Source organism: Ceratotherium simum, chromosome 6 (genome assembly GCF_057802395.1).
Source record: "Ceratotherium simum simum isolate JZ-2026a chromosome 6, ASM5780239v1, whole genome shotgun sequence".
Classification (NCBI taxonomy): Eukaryota; Metazoa; Chordata; class Mammalia; order Perissodactyla; family Rhinocerotidae; genus Ceratotherium; species Ceratotherium simum.
Window position 1 is genome coordinate 80,489,477 of NC_141905.1, and position 14,664 is coordinate 80,504,140.

At 53.1% G+C, this 14,664-nt stretch overlaps 1 protein-coding gene across 1 annotated transcript in view; it reads right to left on the reverse strand.

The window, feature by feature from the left end:
• Positions 1-10,801, reverse strand: part of LOC147916916 (scavenger receptor cysteine-rich domain-containing protein DMBT1-like) — a 50,320-nt gene extending 39,519 nt beyond the window's left edge. Inside the window, exons 1-8 of the mRNA XM_087433017.1 lie at positions 10,744-10,801; positions 10,095-10,406; positions 5,537-5,860; positions 4,474-4,503; positions 3,579-3,620; positions 2,484-2,807; positions 1,416-1,445; positions 521-562 (exon numbers count right to left, since the gene is read on the reverse strand). Coding sequence (XP_087289143.1) covers positions 521-562; positions 1,416-1,445; positions 2,484-2,807; positions 3,579-3,620; positions 4,474-4,503; positions 5,537-5,860; positions 10,095-10,406; positions 10,744-10,801 — 1,162 coding nt within the window. The remainder of the gene's footprint in view (positions 1-520; positions 563-1,415; positions 1,446-2,483; positions 2,808-3,578; positions 3,621-4,473; positions 4,504-5,536; positions 5,861-10,094; positions 10,407-10,743) is intronic.
• Between the last annotated feature and the right edge of the window lie 3,863 nt (positions 10,802-14,664).

A 14,664-nucleotide genomic window follows, 5' to 3' on the forward strand; every position in this document is an offset into this window, starting at 1 on the left:
CCCACACTGGACACACCGGGCACCCCCAGGGTGGAGCTCCGTGGGGACCGCTGGCAGGCCCAGACCATCACCCTGTGGGGAGCTTGTTGGCCCCTGCGTGGTCCTGCCTGGGTTCTACCACGTCCCAGCAGAGGATGGGACCTGGGCCCGACACAGGCGGTCCAGGCACTCTCCCGCCCTCCACCCGGGACAGCGGCCCGTCGCCTGGGAGCCAGGAGCCGGGTCCCGGCAGGACCCGCGAGGACTCCAGGGCGGACGCTGAGCCCCTGGAGGAGGCCCTTAGCTCAGCGTCTGGGCCAGCATCCCGCTGGAGACAGGCGGCCAGCCCCCCAGGATCAGACCTAGGACTTGTTCTCCAGGGACTCCTCCCTCGGCCCCACCCCACCCCTCCCCGCCCCGCCCACAGGGACAAGCAGCAAGGAAGGGCCCACCCCGAGCCTCCTCCTATCACTTTCGGACCCAAGGTGGATCCAGAAGCAGAGAGTGGGCCCCAGGGAGCGTGGGCCCCAGGAACCTTTACCTGTCGCGGACGCCACACCTGGGCTCGTGTTGGGCCAGGCGGCTGGAAGTGCAACAAAGGGAAGGCAGAGTTAGACGTCAGGGAGGGAAGGGTTCGAAGAAGGCTTTTGGCGGCACCACGACAGCGCTTCCACACGTGGATCCCGCCCCTTGCTCCCCGTGTGTGCTGCACCAGCCTCCTGCTCAGCTGCCTCCCTGGGGACGAAGGCCCTGCCGGAGATCAGCCTGCTCCCGCCACCTCTCTGAGCCCGGCCCGCCCTCTCTTCCGTTGGAAAATCTTTGCCACCTCCCTCCTCTGAGCCACGGACTCACTGGCCCGTCCCAGGGGATGCCCAGGCGCCGCGGCTCGCACAGAAAAGGCAGGCGCCGCCGGGCAGAGTGGACCAGGAGCCGATCGGGTCTCCCGGTCCCCGGAGCCCCACAATCACTCATTCCCCTCCCGTCCCCTGGGCACCGTCTCTGCCAGTCGTGGATGCGGAGGTGACCCTGCTGAACCTGAGGGTGCTGCAAGGAGTGAGGGATGGAGGGAATCCGGCCTGCTCCGAGAGCCCGTCAACAGAAGGTCGGTGGCGATCCACCTCCATCCTCCCACCAAAGTCTCCCCGGCCGGGACCGGGCCAGGGCAAAGGTCAGGGAACGCGCGGCCCGTTCCCTGAGTTTCTGGGGACGCTGTCAATGCGCCCCGTGAAAGCTCACACTGACGTCAGGACGGGAAGACGCAAGTCTCGGGACTCCCAGGACTAGTTAGGAAGCGCGTGCCGCGTGTCTCGGTGACAGAGGGCGAGAATGAGGCGACCCGTAGGTTCCGCACAGAGCAGCGGTTGGCCCGGAGTGAGGAGAAAGGGAGGGGGGGCAGGGAGCAGAGGGACTTCCCGAGGACGTCGCCGGGTACTTACAGGGCAGAGGTGTGGACCGGGACCGCACGTCTGTGAGAAAGAGAAAGAAAGTCGGACCCAAAGCGCACAGCGGCCCCAGCTGGTCTCCGAGGTGGAAGAGGCGCAGGGGCTCACGCCGAGCTGAGGCTGCTGGCGCGCCCGCTGCGTGCACATCGCCCCCCAGCGCCGCGAACCTGTGGGTCCTCCGGGAGCTCCGCCCTCTATCCCACCGCCAGTGCCTGCCTGCCCGCCTGGTTGGGCCTGGGGGCTTCCTCCTCTCCGGAATAGGACGGCCCCTTGGCACGCCCGGGACAGGCCGCCACGGCCACCCCACCGCCTCAACTCCCCTGCGTGGCTACAGCAAGGAGGGGTCCCAGCAGTTCTGGAGGAAGAGCCCATTCCGGCGGCCCAGGGGCAGGGAGTCCGAGACTAATCGGGCCGCCCCCGAGACCCTGCTGGGGATCGAGCTCCAGCCCCAGCGGCCTCGCTGGCTCATCAGCATGCCGGGCTTCAGCGACCCGCCACTGCCCACAGCCCGGCGGCCCCCTTCCCCACTGCTCTTCTCGCCCTCCCCAGTTCACGCAGGAGCCTGGAATCCTGTTCTCTGAATCGGCTGCTGGGAAGACCCAAATGAAGGCACCCGTCGAGGGGTGAGGGTGACCCATTTTCCAACGGCACCCCAAAAAGCGGTGCGCCGAGAAGGAAGCCCCAGAGGAAACGCGGGTGTGGACTGAGCCCTCGACCCTGCTGAGAAGGAGGAGGCCCCTTCTGTCCGGCCGCAGAACGGTGGGCGCTCTCTGCGGCCCACTGTGCCCTCACGGCTCCAAAGCAGTTCTGCTTCCTCGCTGTTGGCTGTTGGCCGAAGAGGGGAGGGGAGCTGACCCCGCCGCTCCCCACCCCCACCCCCCCCCACCCCCGACCTCGAGCTTTCGCTTTCGGGGCCAGCTGCCCCCGGGCCACCTTGGGAGGCACAGGATCTCTGGGAGGGGCTCGGGTGGGGGCCGCGGGCGGGCGGGAAGTGTGTGTCTGTTCTCAGCAAAGATCGCCCCCCCCCGCCCGGGAGGGGGTCCGGGGATCTCGGAGGCCCACCTGAGCAGACGACACCGGCATCCTCGTGGTGACCACAGTTGTGGCTGTTCCAGCCGTTGTGGCTGCAGCTCCACAGGTCGGACTCGTGTCCTGAGCAGCCCACGTTGTCCAGGAGAATCGGCCCTGAGCCCTGACCGAAGCGGGCACTTCCTGGGGCCGACGTGGCCCGGCCACAGCCCAGCTGCCTGCACACCACGTCGGCATCGTTGGTGCCCCAGGCGTCGTCACACACGGTGCCCCACGAGCCTCGGTACAGGACCTCCACCCGGCCCTGACACCGGTCATCTCCGTTCACCAGCCGCACGGCCAAACTCGGTTCGGTCCCTAGGGGGAGCACAAGAACACCTCCTCCGTGTCTCTCCTGAGGTCCCAGGCCCCAGGCGTGTTCCAGACTCTGGGGCCATCGTCATGGCTCAGTTCCCTGGGCAAGCAGTCACCTTGGAACGTGCCCAGGGGTGAATCCGCTTCCCGGGGAAAGGAGCAGAGACACGCTATTCTGCCCCGGGCTAAGGATGCCCGGACGGAGGGAAGCAACCCTGGAGCCCCGACGGAGGTGAGCAGGAACGGGACCCCGACCCACACTGGACACACCGGGCACCCCCAGGGTGGAGCTCCGTGGGGACCGCTGGCAGGCCCAGACCATCACCCTGTGGGGAGCTTGTTGGCCCCTGCGTGGTCCTGCCTGGGTTCTACCACGTCCCAGCAGAGGATGGGACCTGGGCCCGACACAGGCGGTCCAGGCACTCTCCCGCCCTCCACCCGGGACAGCGGCCCGTCGCCTGGGAGCCAGGAGCCGGGTCCCGGCAGGACCCGCGAGGACTCCAGGGCGGACGCTGAGCCCCTGGAGGAGGCCCTTAGCTCAGCGTCTGGGCCAGCATCCCGCTGGAGACAGGCGGCCAGCCCCCCAGGATCAGACCTAGGACTTGTTCTCCAGGGACTCCTCCCTCGGCCCCACCCCACCCCTCCCCGCCCCGCCCACAGGGACAAGCAGCAAGGAAGGGCCCACCCCGAGCCTCCTCCTATCACTTTCGGACCCAAGGTGGATCCAGAAGCAGAGAGTGGGCCCCAGGGAGCGTGGGCCCCAGGAACCTTTACCTGTCGCGGACGCCACACCTGGGCTCGTGTTGGGCCAGGCGGCTGGAAGTGCAACAAAGGGAAGGCAGAGTTAGACGTCAGGGAGGGAAGGGTTCGAAGAAGGCTTTTGGCGGCACCACGACAGCGCTTCCACACGTGGATCCCGCCCCTTGCTCCCCGTGTGTGCTGCACCAGCCTCCTGCTCAGCTGCCTCCCTGGGGACGAAGGCCCTGCCGGAGATCAGCCTGCTCCCGCCACCTCTCTGAGCCCGGCCCGCCCTCTCTTCCGTTGGAAAATCTTTGCCACCTCCCTCCTCTGAGCCACGGACTCACTGGCCCGTCCCAGGGGATGCCCAGGCGCCGCGGCTCGCACAGAAAAGGCAGGCGCCGCCGGGCAGAGTGGACCAGGAGCCGATCGGGTCTCCCGGTCCCCGGAGCCCCACAATCACTCATTCCCCTCCCGTCCCCTGGGCACCGTCTCTGCCAGTCGTGGATGCGGAGGTGACCCCGCTGAACCTGAGGGTGCTGCAAGGAGTGAGGGATGGAGGGAATCCGGCCTGCTCCGAGAGCCCGTCAACAGAAGGTCGGTGGCGATCCACCTCCATCCTCCCACCAAAGTCTCCCCGGCCGGGACCGGGCCAGGGCAAAGGTCAGGGAACGCGCGGCCCGTTCCCTGAGTTTCTGGGGACGCTGTCAATGCGCCCCGTGAAAGCTCACACTGACGTCAGGACGGGAAGACGCAAGTCTCGGGACTCCCAGGACTAGTTAGGAAGCGCGTGCCGCGTGTCTCGGTGACAGAGGGCGAGAATGAGGCGACCCGTAGGTTCCGCACAGAGCAGCGGTTGGCCCGGAGTGAGGAGAAAGGGAGGGGGGGCAGGGAGCAGAGGGACTTCCCGAGGACGTCGCCGGGTACTTACAGGGCAGAGGTGTGGACCGGGACCGCACGTCTGTGAGAAAGAGAAAGAAAGTCGGACCCAAAGCGCACAGCGGCCCCAGCTGGTCTCCGAGGTGGAAGAGGCGCAGGGGCTCACGCCGAGCTGAGGCTGCTGGCGCGCCCGCTGCGTGCACATCGCCCCCCAGCGCCGCGAACCTGTGGGTCCTCCGGGAGCTCCGCCCTCTATCCCACCGCCAGTGCCTGCCTGCCCGCCTGGTTGGGCCTGGGGGCTTCCTCCTCTCCGGAATAGGACGGCCCCTTGGCACGCCCGGGACAGGCCGCCACGGCCACCCCACCGCCTCAACTCCCCTGCGTGGCTACAGCAAGGAGGGGTCCCAGCAGTTCTGGAGGAAGAGCCCATTCCGGCGGCCCAGGGGCAGGGAGTCCGAGACTAATCGGGCCGCCCCCGAGACCCTGCTGGGGATCGAGCTCCAGCCCCAGCGGCCTCGCTGGCTCATCAGCATGCCGGGCTTCAGCGACCCGCCACTGCCCACAGCCCGGCGGCCCCCTTCCCCACTGCTCTTCTCGCCCTCCCCAGTTCACGCCGGAGCCTGGAATCCTGTTCTCTGAATCGGCTGCTGGGAAGACCCAAATGAAGGCACCCGTCGAGGGGTGAGGGTGACCCATTTTCCAACGGCACCCCCAAAAGCGGTGCGCCGAGAAGGAAGCCCCAGAGGAAACGCGGGTGTGGACTGAGCCCTCGACCCTGCTGAGAAGGAGGAGGCCCCTTCTGTCCGGCCCCAGAACGGTGGGCGCTCTCTGCGGCCCACTGTGCCCTCACGGCTCCAAAGCAGTTCTGCTTCCTCGCTGTTGGCTGTTGGCCGAAGAGGGGAGGGGAGCTGACCCCGCCGCTCCCCACCCCCACCCCCCCCACCCCCGACCTCGAGCTTTCGCTTTCGGGGCCAGCTGCCCCCGGGCCACCTTGGGAGGCACAGGATCTCTGGGAGGGGCTCGGGTGGGGGCCGCGGGCGGGCGGGAAGTGTGTGTCTGTTCTCAGCAAAGATCCCCCCCGCCCGGGAGGGGGTCCGGGGATCTCGGAGGCCCACCTGAGCAGACGACACCGGCATCCTCGTGGTGACCACAGTTGTGGCTGTTCCAGCCGTTGTGGCTGCAGCTCCACAGGTCGGACTCGTGTCCTGAGCAGCCCACGTTGTCCAGGAGAATCGGCCCTGAGCCCTGACCGAAGCGGGCACTTCCTGGGGCCGACGTGGCCCGGCCACAGCCCAGCTGCCTGCACACCACGTCGGCATCGTTGGTGCCCCAGGCGTCGTCACACACGGTGCCCCACGAGCCTCGGTACAGGACCTCCACCCGGCCCTGACACCGGTCATCTCCGTTCACCAGCCGCACGGCCAAACTCGGTTCGGTCCCTAAAAGAATGCACAGCATTCAATGTGTAAGTGCGCATTAGTCTTGGTCTCAGCCCTCTAAAGCATTCACAATTTTTTTTGGTAGTCAACGATCTCTGAGAGAATCATGACCCACTTGGTCCCTTAACATCGGTCGTGTTACTGGTTTTCATTAAATAACTATAGGTTCTGCTTTGCCAAAACGTAGTCCACTGAAGCTTAAGAATGAAAAAAATATCTCTCACCTAGCATTCTGGAGATGATCTAGAATTTTTTCACATGTTCCTTCTGTAGCATACCATGGATAGTTCTCCAACGCCCTTACATCTTGGACTCACGACTGCACATGCTGAAGATTTGCCCCATGACCCCAGTATGTCCCTGCAGGAACTGTGGCATTCGTCTGGGGCTCTGAAGTCGGCTTTTAAAGAATTTTGTACTTTGTCCTCCGGGCCCCACACCAAGGTTTTTTGGGATAGGACGGCCAGGTTCAGCAGATAGCTGTCCAGATGAGAGAACTGGAACTGTGTGTGAGAGAGTGATCTCACTGGTGTCTGTTTGAAAACACACATGCTCCTGCAGACCCCATGTTCTGAGTGACCCTTCCCACCCACTGGAACACGGAGAAGGAAAGAGGCTCCCATTCAAGCCAGGCACTCTGGTTCACAAGGGATCTCCCTCTGTACAACATGCTCACAACCCTCTCTCTCACTCCATTCCGTAAATGTTTTCCTGAATAAGAGTCAAACCCATGGATATACTCAACATCGTGACCTGCAGAGAACGACCTATATGAAATTATTCATTTTCTATTGCAGCAGTAGTTTCAGTATTTGTGATAGTAGTCTTTGCATATACAGATTGTAGAAGGAGAGAAAAACAGAAAATATAAAGTTAAGTCTTCTCTGAGGAGACTCAAGGACTGAAAGTAAACTAGAATCTGCTGAAGAGATGACACCTCTGATCTTGAATTTTATCTTGCTATGTGACCTTGGAAAGTTAAGAAATTTCATCCACGATATTTTACAGCAAGAACTTGGACCATCTCATTTTGCTAAAAGGACATGAGATACCGCCATTTCATCTTTTATGATGCTTATGTACCAACATCTACTTAATCCAAAGAGATCTACTATGTTTAAATTCCTATTAAAATTTCTATCAAGGTTGCTTTCACCTTCTCTTGTTTCTTACTTCCTGATACAAGGAGGGCTAAGCGATCTGATAAACTTCTCAGATACTTTTTAAAGTTCAAGTCCTGCCTGGAGCAGCCGTCAGGGTTCAGAGACTTGAATTTCTCTGACAGAACCAACAGACCAGTGAGGGTACTTGATGTCAGAGAATTGCACTACTGTAACCGTCTCTCCACCTTGAATGTGGGGTCCACAAGGCACTCTCCTAGCTGCCCTTCAGCATATTGTTGATGGCCTGTTAAGAGGGCCAGTGAGGTTATTTCATCCTCTCAAGTACTATCTCTTGTCTGTCATAGAGTCTCTCCCATGTAGTGGGGTTTAAGGATTTTGTGGATGGGAGCCTTATCTGAGCGTTCTCCATGGAGTCTCATTGTTCCCAAGCAAATGGCCAGCCTACGGAGATGGTACAGAGGGACAGGATGCTGCAAGTGTAGGTGGTGCCAGATTGCTCATTGTTGTATGAATCAGTTCAAAACATGACCAAGGATGAGCGCCCCAGGGATTTACTCATGGATATATCTCTGGATTTGCCTCCGACATCTCCATCCAGACTTAGATAAGGACTTAGAAGGCAAGAAAGAACCAGGACCGAGTGCAGCTGTCCCCGCAGCTGCTCTTCACCCGTTTGCTCCAAAGGACAAAAGGGGTTCGACCACCAACAGCAGGCAACACTTCCAAAACTTCGTTGATTAGAAGTCTGTTTTTCTAGAGCTTCAGAAAATGTGTCAAGGGCACTGTTTGGGAAATGGTAACTAGAGTAAACCTCCCATCAGGGCACTACCCCGGGTAGCTACAATATTGGGATGGCTAAGCCTGCAGGAGGGGGAGTATCTGACAGCTGGGGGAGGGTGGCTGCAGTCAACCTAAGTCTGCATCTGTTCCCTCAAGTTCCTGACAGCAGCGACAGTGAATAACAGAGAAACACTCTTCCCTCCTGCTCTGTCTGGCTGACTCCTACACTGGCTCTGGACCTGAGTTCACCTGGGACTTTCTGGAGACCGCTCTCTCTCTGATGGCTTGAGCACGTCTCTCTTGCCGAGTGCCTCTTACTCCAGCATTTATCACGGCTGTAATATTAACTGAATGGTCAGTCGATCAACGTTTATCTTGCCATTAGACCCTATGTCCCTGAAGGCAGGGAACACATTCCCCCGAAACAACATAGAGAGAGTCCACGCTGTGGTCTTTCCTGCTTAGAAGGGTCCTGGTTGGATTGGTTCTTGCTGAATGAGGTGGAAAGGATGTTGATGTCATTTTGAAAGGTATGTACAAGTTCAGTGCTAGCAATGCACCTGTGGAAAAGTCTTTATATCAACAAGTCACTCTCATGACATAGCCAAGAATCATTTGGGAAAATATTAAAAACCTAAATTCACTTGACATTATATAAAACATTGGACATTAAGATAAAGTAAGTAAAAATAGGTAGTGCTTAAAATATATGTACACATCATCTGTCTCTTCTTTTGGAAAATCTTAGGAAAGTCATGCTTCCATAATTATATTGCAAACACAAAAACTTAATTCAGTACTAGGCCATGCATCATGGTTACTCAATGTGTAGTCTGCAGATCATCCTTATTTTTGGTTATATAAAAATGCATATTCCTGAGCCCCACTCCAGGTCCTCCAAATCAGAGACTCTAGATGAGAGTAAGGCGAATTCCAAGGACCTCGCAGTCAAACAAGTACCCTAGTTGATTCGGATGTGCACTGAAATTTGAGTCAAAGGCAAAATAAAATTGAGGAAGAACATAACTGTACGACCACACGCTCCATTTAGGCTATACCTTAAAGACGTTTCTATTGCCTTTGTGTTTCTAGAAGGGACAGAAATCATACTGTTGTGCAGACCTCATACCATTCATTAAAGTTCAGTAAGGCAGTACTTATTCTTAAGATATCAATAACTGTGTAGAATGAAAAATAAATTATAAACAAAATACAACATATTCTTTTCAGAGTAGTTACCAGGTGTTGTGAGAAGATCTGATAGGGAATCTATAAAGGAATAAAAGAAAAATCAGACAAGTGTGTGGTTCATCCACAGGGATCCTGACTGAGAAATCCACCTTTGAACCCTTGCTTTTCTTAGACTTGACTCTGAAGTAGAGACATAGCAACTTCGGGGAGATTGATGTCAACAGATCTATCATCTGATTTTGAAATTTAATTCTAATCGATAAAGATTTCTGGAGTCTCTTGTGTGTGCACCGCAAAATACTAAACTAGTCCCAGAAAATGTGGTCATTAAAAAAAATGGCTCTGGATACCTTAAAAACAAGTTCAGTGAAATACTCTTTAATAATTTGTCCATTTGTTTCCACATATTTGCTGCTGCAGATATTTCTTTATTTCATTAAAATAGAAATTAACCTTTCATCACTGTAGAAAAGCAAATTAGGTTTGCACAAAATGGAAGACCCATAGCTTTACTTATTTCTTTGAGAAGTTAGCCTATGCAGCTTGTATTAAGATGCCTGAGGAGCTGAGGTTGAGGGCTTTGATTTAATTTACCAGTTCTAAACTAACTGAACAGAATGGCTAAAAGCACAGACTAGTAACTGTTTGGACATTTAGTCCAAAAAGTTAAGTGATTTTGTGTTGACAGAGACAGTGGGAGATAAAAATGTCTCTTCTTTCCCATCAAATGACAGAGATGATCATTACTGAGACTTACTACCCTTCATAGGGTTATTGGGAGAATTAAATGAGAAAATCCAGGTAAAATGCTTATCGTACTGATTGGCACATTGTTGGCACCCAAGTGTTGGCTTCTATGGCAATGAGATTATGATGATGACCATGATTATACAATTTCCATCACTTGTTGTCTTAAGTATTTCATTATCTCATTTGGCCTCATGGCAACCCTTTATGGAAGAGTTCCCTGGTCTTAAGAGAAGTAAACTGAAGCACTTAGAGGTAAAATGACTTGCCCAAGGTACCACTATTATTTCCATTTTCCCGATGGAGACACCAAGGTTGGAGAAGGATAGGCATCTTTACTATTGTGCCTCTGCCCTGTGCTACATCCTTTGTACCACCTCTTGGAGGCCCACCTGAGCAGATGACGCTGGCGTCTTCCCCGTGGCTGCAGTTGTGCGAGAGCCAGCCGTTGTGGGGACAGCTCCACAGGTAGGACTCGTGTCCTGAGCAGCCCACGTCGCCCAGGACAATAGGCCCTGAGCCATGACCAAAGCGGGCACTTCCTGGCGCTGACAGAGCTGGGCCACAGCCCAGCTGCCTGCACACCACGTTGGCATCATTGGTGTCCCAGCCGTCATCACACACGGTGCCCCACGAGCCCCGGTACAGGACCTCCACCCGGCCCTGACACCGGCCCTCTCCATTCACCAGCCTCAAGGCCACATCTAGAGGAAAGCACAGAGATTTCACCGTCTGTCCCTTCTGAGGGACAAGATGCCTGGCCTGCGTGAGATGCAGAGCCCTTCACAGTGAGCGGGGATCCAGAAAAGACTGGACAATCAAACGGAGTCCTCACCCTGTTTCTGTGTTTGAAATTAAGAAGCTAAAGATTCTGCCTCTTCAGTGGAGTTTGGGCAACCTGTATCCTGAGGGGCTTTCGTGGTGACATCACTTTCAGTTCTCACTTCTGTCCCCGGCCTGACCTCTCAAGTCCAGTTCCAATCACGAAAAGCTTGTCCTGCCCGTGGCACAGCCCCTTCCCCCCACCATGGGAGCACTCACCGTGTGCCCGGCACTGCCATGGGGATTGCTCCCCACTCAGAAAGTAGAGCAATAACATTCCGGCTGTCAGCGAGAGAGCCAGGCTTGCTTCTAAAAGGCCTGTGTCCCTGCACACTTGGGACATCTCTTCTCCCTCACACACACCACACGGTGCCGATTTTTAAAGTTTAATCGTGGCAGACGGTTTTGAACATTTCCTAACATGGGAACCTCTGCTCATATTCAAGAGCTTGACATACGTCATCTTAGTTCCTCCTCAAAACAACCCTGTGGGGAAACTGAGGCTCAGGAAGGTGACCCCAGATCAACTGACTACTGAGTGACAGGGGCAGGATACATACTCAGGCAGTTGCTCTTAACCATTTCACCTTTCTGACTCCTGATATTTTTTATTAACGTTTGAATTATTTGGCGCAAATCATGGTCTGTGCTTTTGCACAAGCCAGCACGCTCATGCACACACAGGACTATAATAAGATGAGGAATAGTGAGCAGAAGTTACCATTTAAGGCATCACCTGAGGCAGAAGTATCCACTGTATTCCCATGACGTGATAAAACTTCTAGAAAAGGATATAAAAAATAAGTGATTACATCCAGAGAGATTCGGTTCGATGCTGCTGTTCCAAACTGCCCCTGCTGTCCTACTGAGTGGCTGTAACCCTTGCTGCACACCCACTAGGGCCACCTGGGGGGCAGAGATCTTAGGAAAGAGATGTGGCTACGTATAGGCAGGAGTGGAGACTTTGGGCCTCTTTCCTGGTCAGAGTGGAACCTCGCAAGGAAGGGGCTGAGGGCCCAGGTGGACCCCATCAGAGGAGGCCCTTCTTGTCCTGCATCTAAAACCCAGCAGGATTCTCTGCAGCAGGACTCTCCTGAGTCCTTGGGGCTGGCCTTGGGTCCTACAACCTCCCAGTCCCAGAGTTTAATTACCTGTTGGCGCCTGCGTCTCCCAGTAAGTGGTTACCGTGGTTGTTGCTGAAAATACAAAGAGAAAGGGCCTAATGAGAGCTCCTCTGAAAACAAGCATTAAATCTGACCCCCTTGCTCATTTGAGCAGAGAAACGGGGCTACATCACACTTTACTTTGCAGAATTAGCTGGGCCCATCACTCATTCGTTAATTCACTCAGCGAATATGGGCTAATCTCTGACCGCACACGAGGCACTGCGCTAAAAGTTGGGGAGAGAGAAGGGATCCATCAGAGAGGGTAAGGCTCAGTCCTCTGGAGCTCAGAGGCTACTCAGCACCCCGACTTGGTCACCGGCCAAGGAGGAACAGAGAGTCGGGGGGAGTGGGACTTTCGGATGGAGCAAGTCGTGGGCTTGGGAGAAGGGTGGGAGGAATGCAGAACGGGGGTATACTTCAACTAGGCTTGGAAGAAGGTGTAGACATATGTCAAGAAAAAAACTCGTTAAAAGTATGTTTGCCCGATAAAATTCAGGAAACCCAGTTAAATTTGAACTTGAATACATCCTTAGTATAAGGATATCCAAAATATTACATAGATACACTCACACTTAGGAAAAATATGTTTTTATCTGAAATTTAAATTTAAGTGTGTATATTGCATTTTTATTTCCAATATCTGGCTACTCTGGATGAAAGGCATCCCACAGGGGACAGTAGACAAGAAGTTCTCTTCACTGACCTTCATCTAACCCCCTCGCCAGATCAACCGAGGCTCTCCATCCTCTCTGTAAACCTTTTGAATACTTGGGCTCATAGGCTAACTTCTAGCCACTTGGCAACTTCTGCTCCAACCAACTAAGTCGTGTGATCAACTAGAGGCACATATGAGTCCCAAATCTGTTTATGCCAATTGTACTTGGCATTAAATTAAATTAAATATTAAGTAAATTGATGAAAATGGGTACAAAAAGAAAGAAGTCTTTCTATGAAACTAAGGCCTAATGTTTTGGAAATAAAATCAAGTTGCCAAAAAGAAATCAGGCAGGTGAGACAGCAAAAAGTAGAAGAAAGATATGTCAAACAGTAGGAGAATTTCTGCATTCACACTGCTTTGCGAGTATTTTTCATTTCATGCTCCACTTTAGAGAAACTAAAATTCAAAATTATAGATATGCACAATCGGCGTGGGTTATGCTCAAAATTATAGATATGCACAATCGGCGTGGGTTATGCAAGGAGACACTGCAGAACCACAGAAGACCCCTACTGAGAGACAGTCTACAGCAACAAATCGGTGAACCACAGTGTATTTATATGTTTTAAGTTAAAACAAAACATTTAAAATGTGTATGTATCATATTTTATGATTCCCCATTTGAAACAACATTTTTGAGTAACCCACCGACTACCTGTGCCAGTCACACTAGAAAAGAGTTCTTTTAGAGCAATGGTTCTCAAAGCAGGTTCCATAAGTCAGCAGTGCCAGCCAGCACCTGGGAACTTGTTAAGAAGGCAAATTCTCAGGCCTCCCACAGACTTACAAATCAGGAGCTCTGGAAGTGGTGCCCAATAATGTGTGTTTTAACAAGCACTCCAGATGATTCTGATACACACTAAAGTTTGAAAACCGTTGTCCTGCACCAAGTGTAAAGGAATATGTGTAACAACGTGTAACAATAATTTCCACAGAGTGGTGAGGACCAGTCCACTCAACAACCACTTATTGAGCACCTGCTGGATGCTCGACTCCACCAGGCACAGCAGTGGTGAGATTCCATGAGGCCCCCTCTGTCCTTCGGAAATTTGCTCCAGTGGCTGAGACGTCCAAGTTAGCAGTGAGAGAAAAGGGACTAAGGGCTCTGATCGAGGGGCGTCCAGGAGTCTAGGGGAGGAGCACATGTGAGTGACACCCGATGGGAGCCAGGCCGAGGGGATGATGTGGGTCAAAATGTGCTCTGAGGGGGTAGAGACACTACGAATAAAGTGCACCTTCAAAATATTCTAATAAGAATAAAAATACAAACTCTGTGCAGAGCTTCTTGGCTGCCTCCTGGCAGCTGAGGAGATGAACCAGGTTTCTGGATGGAAGGACTGAATGTAGAAATGCCAGTTGCTCTAAACCAATTCATAGGTTTAATGTAATTCCCATCTAAAGGTTGTTCTTTGAGTGATTTGTTCTTTAAAAAATGATTTTAAAGTTCATCAGGAAAAATAGGCTAAAAATAACCAATAAGTTCTTGAAAAGGCAAAACTACTGATGGGGCAGGGGTTGGGGGGTCGGGAGTGGAGCCTGGAGGGTGACACGCCTGTGCATTTGGGAGGTGGGTGATGTGGGTTCAAATTCTAGCCCTGCTACTTGTTTGTTCTCTAAACTTGGGCAAGTCATGTAACCTCACTCAGTCGTAGTTTTCTCATCTGTAGGTACATTAACTACTTCGTAAGTTTATTGTGAAGACAAACTCAGAAAAAATACATCGAGTGCTTTGTATAGTAGTCGGCATTCAAAAAGTTACTATTAACCCCAAATATTCAAAATAAAGTATAAAAATTAAAATACAGAAAAAATATTTTAGATATTTACTTCATATCAGAAAGCAAAATAATTTTCAGAAGTAAATAACTAGATATCTTTTTAAACACACAGAAATAAGAAACTAGTTAAACATTTATCTGGTTTCTGTAAGAAGTTTCTGGAGCTAAAATTCACAGGAAAACAGCAACAAATTTAATTACATGAAAATATAAAAAATTTTCAGAAAAAATCAAAATCCAAATTAAAAGGCCAACAGCAAACTGGGAAAATATTTGTCCTCAATATAATGGGCAAAGTAGTAATATCCAAATTACATAGAGAGTTTATATAAATCAACAAGGAAAACACTAAATTTCAAAAGAGGTTGGACAAGGGATATAAACACACAATTCAAGGAAAAAGAATATGAAGGGCTTAAAAATGTTCACCCTCACTATAAGCAAAGAAATGCAAATTAAAATAAATGTATACCATTTT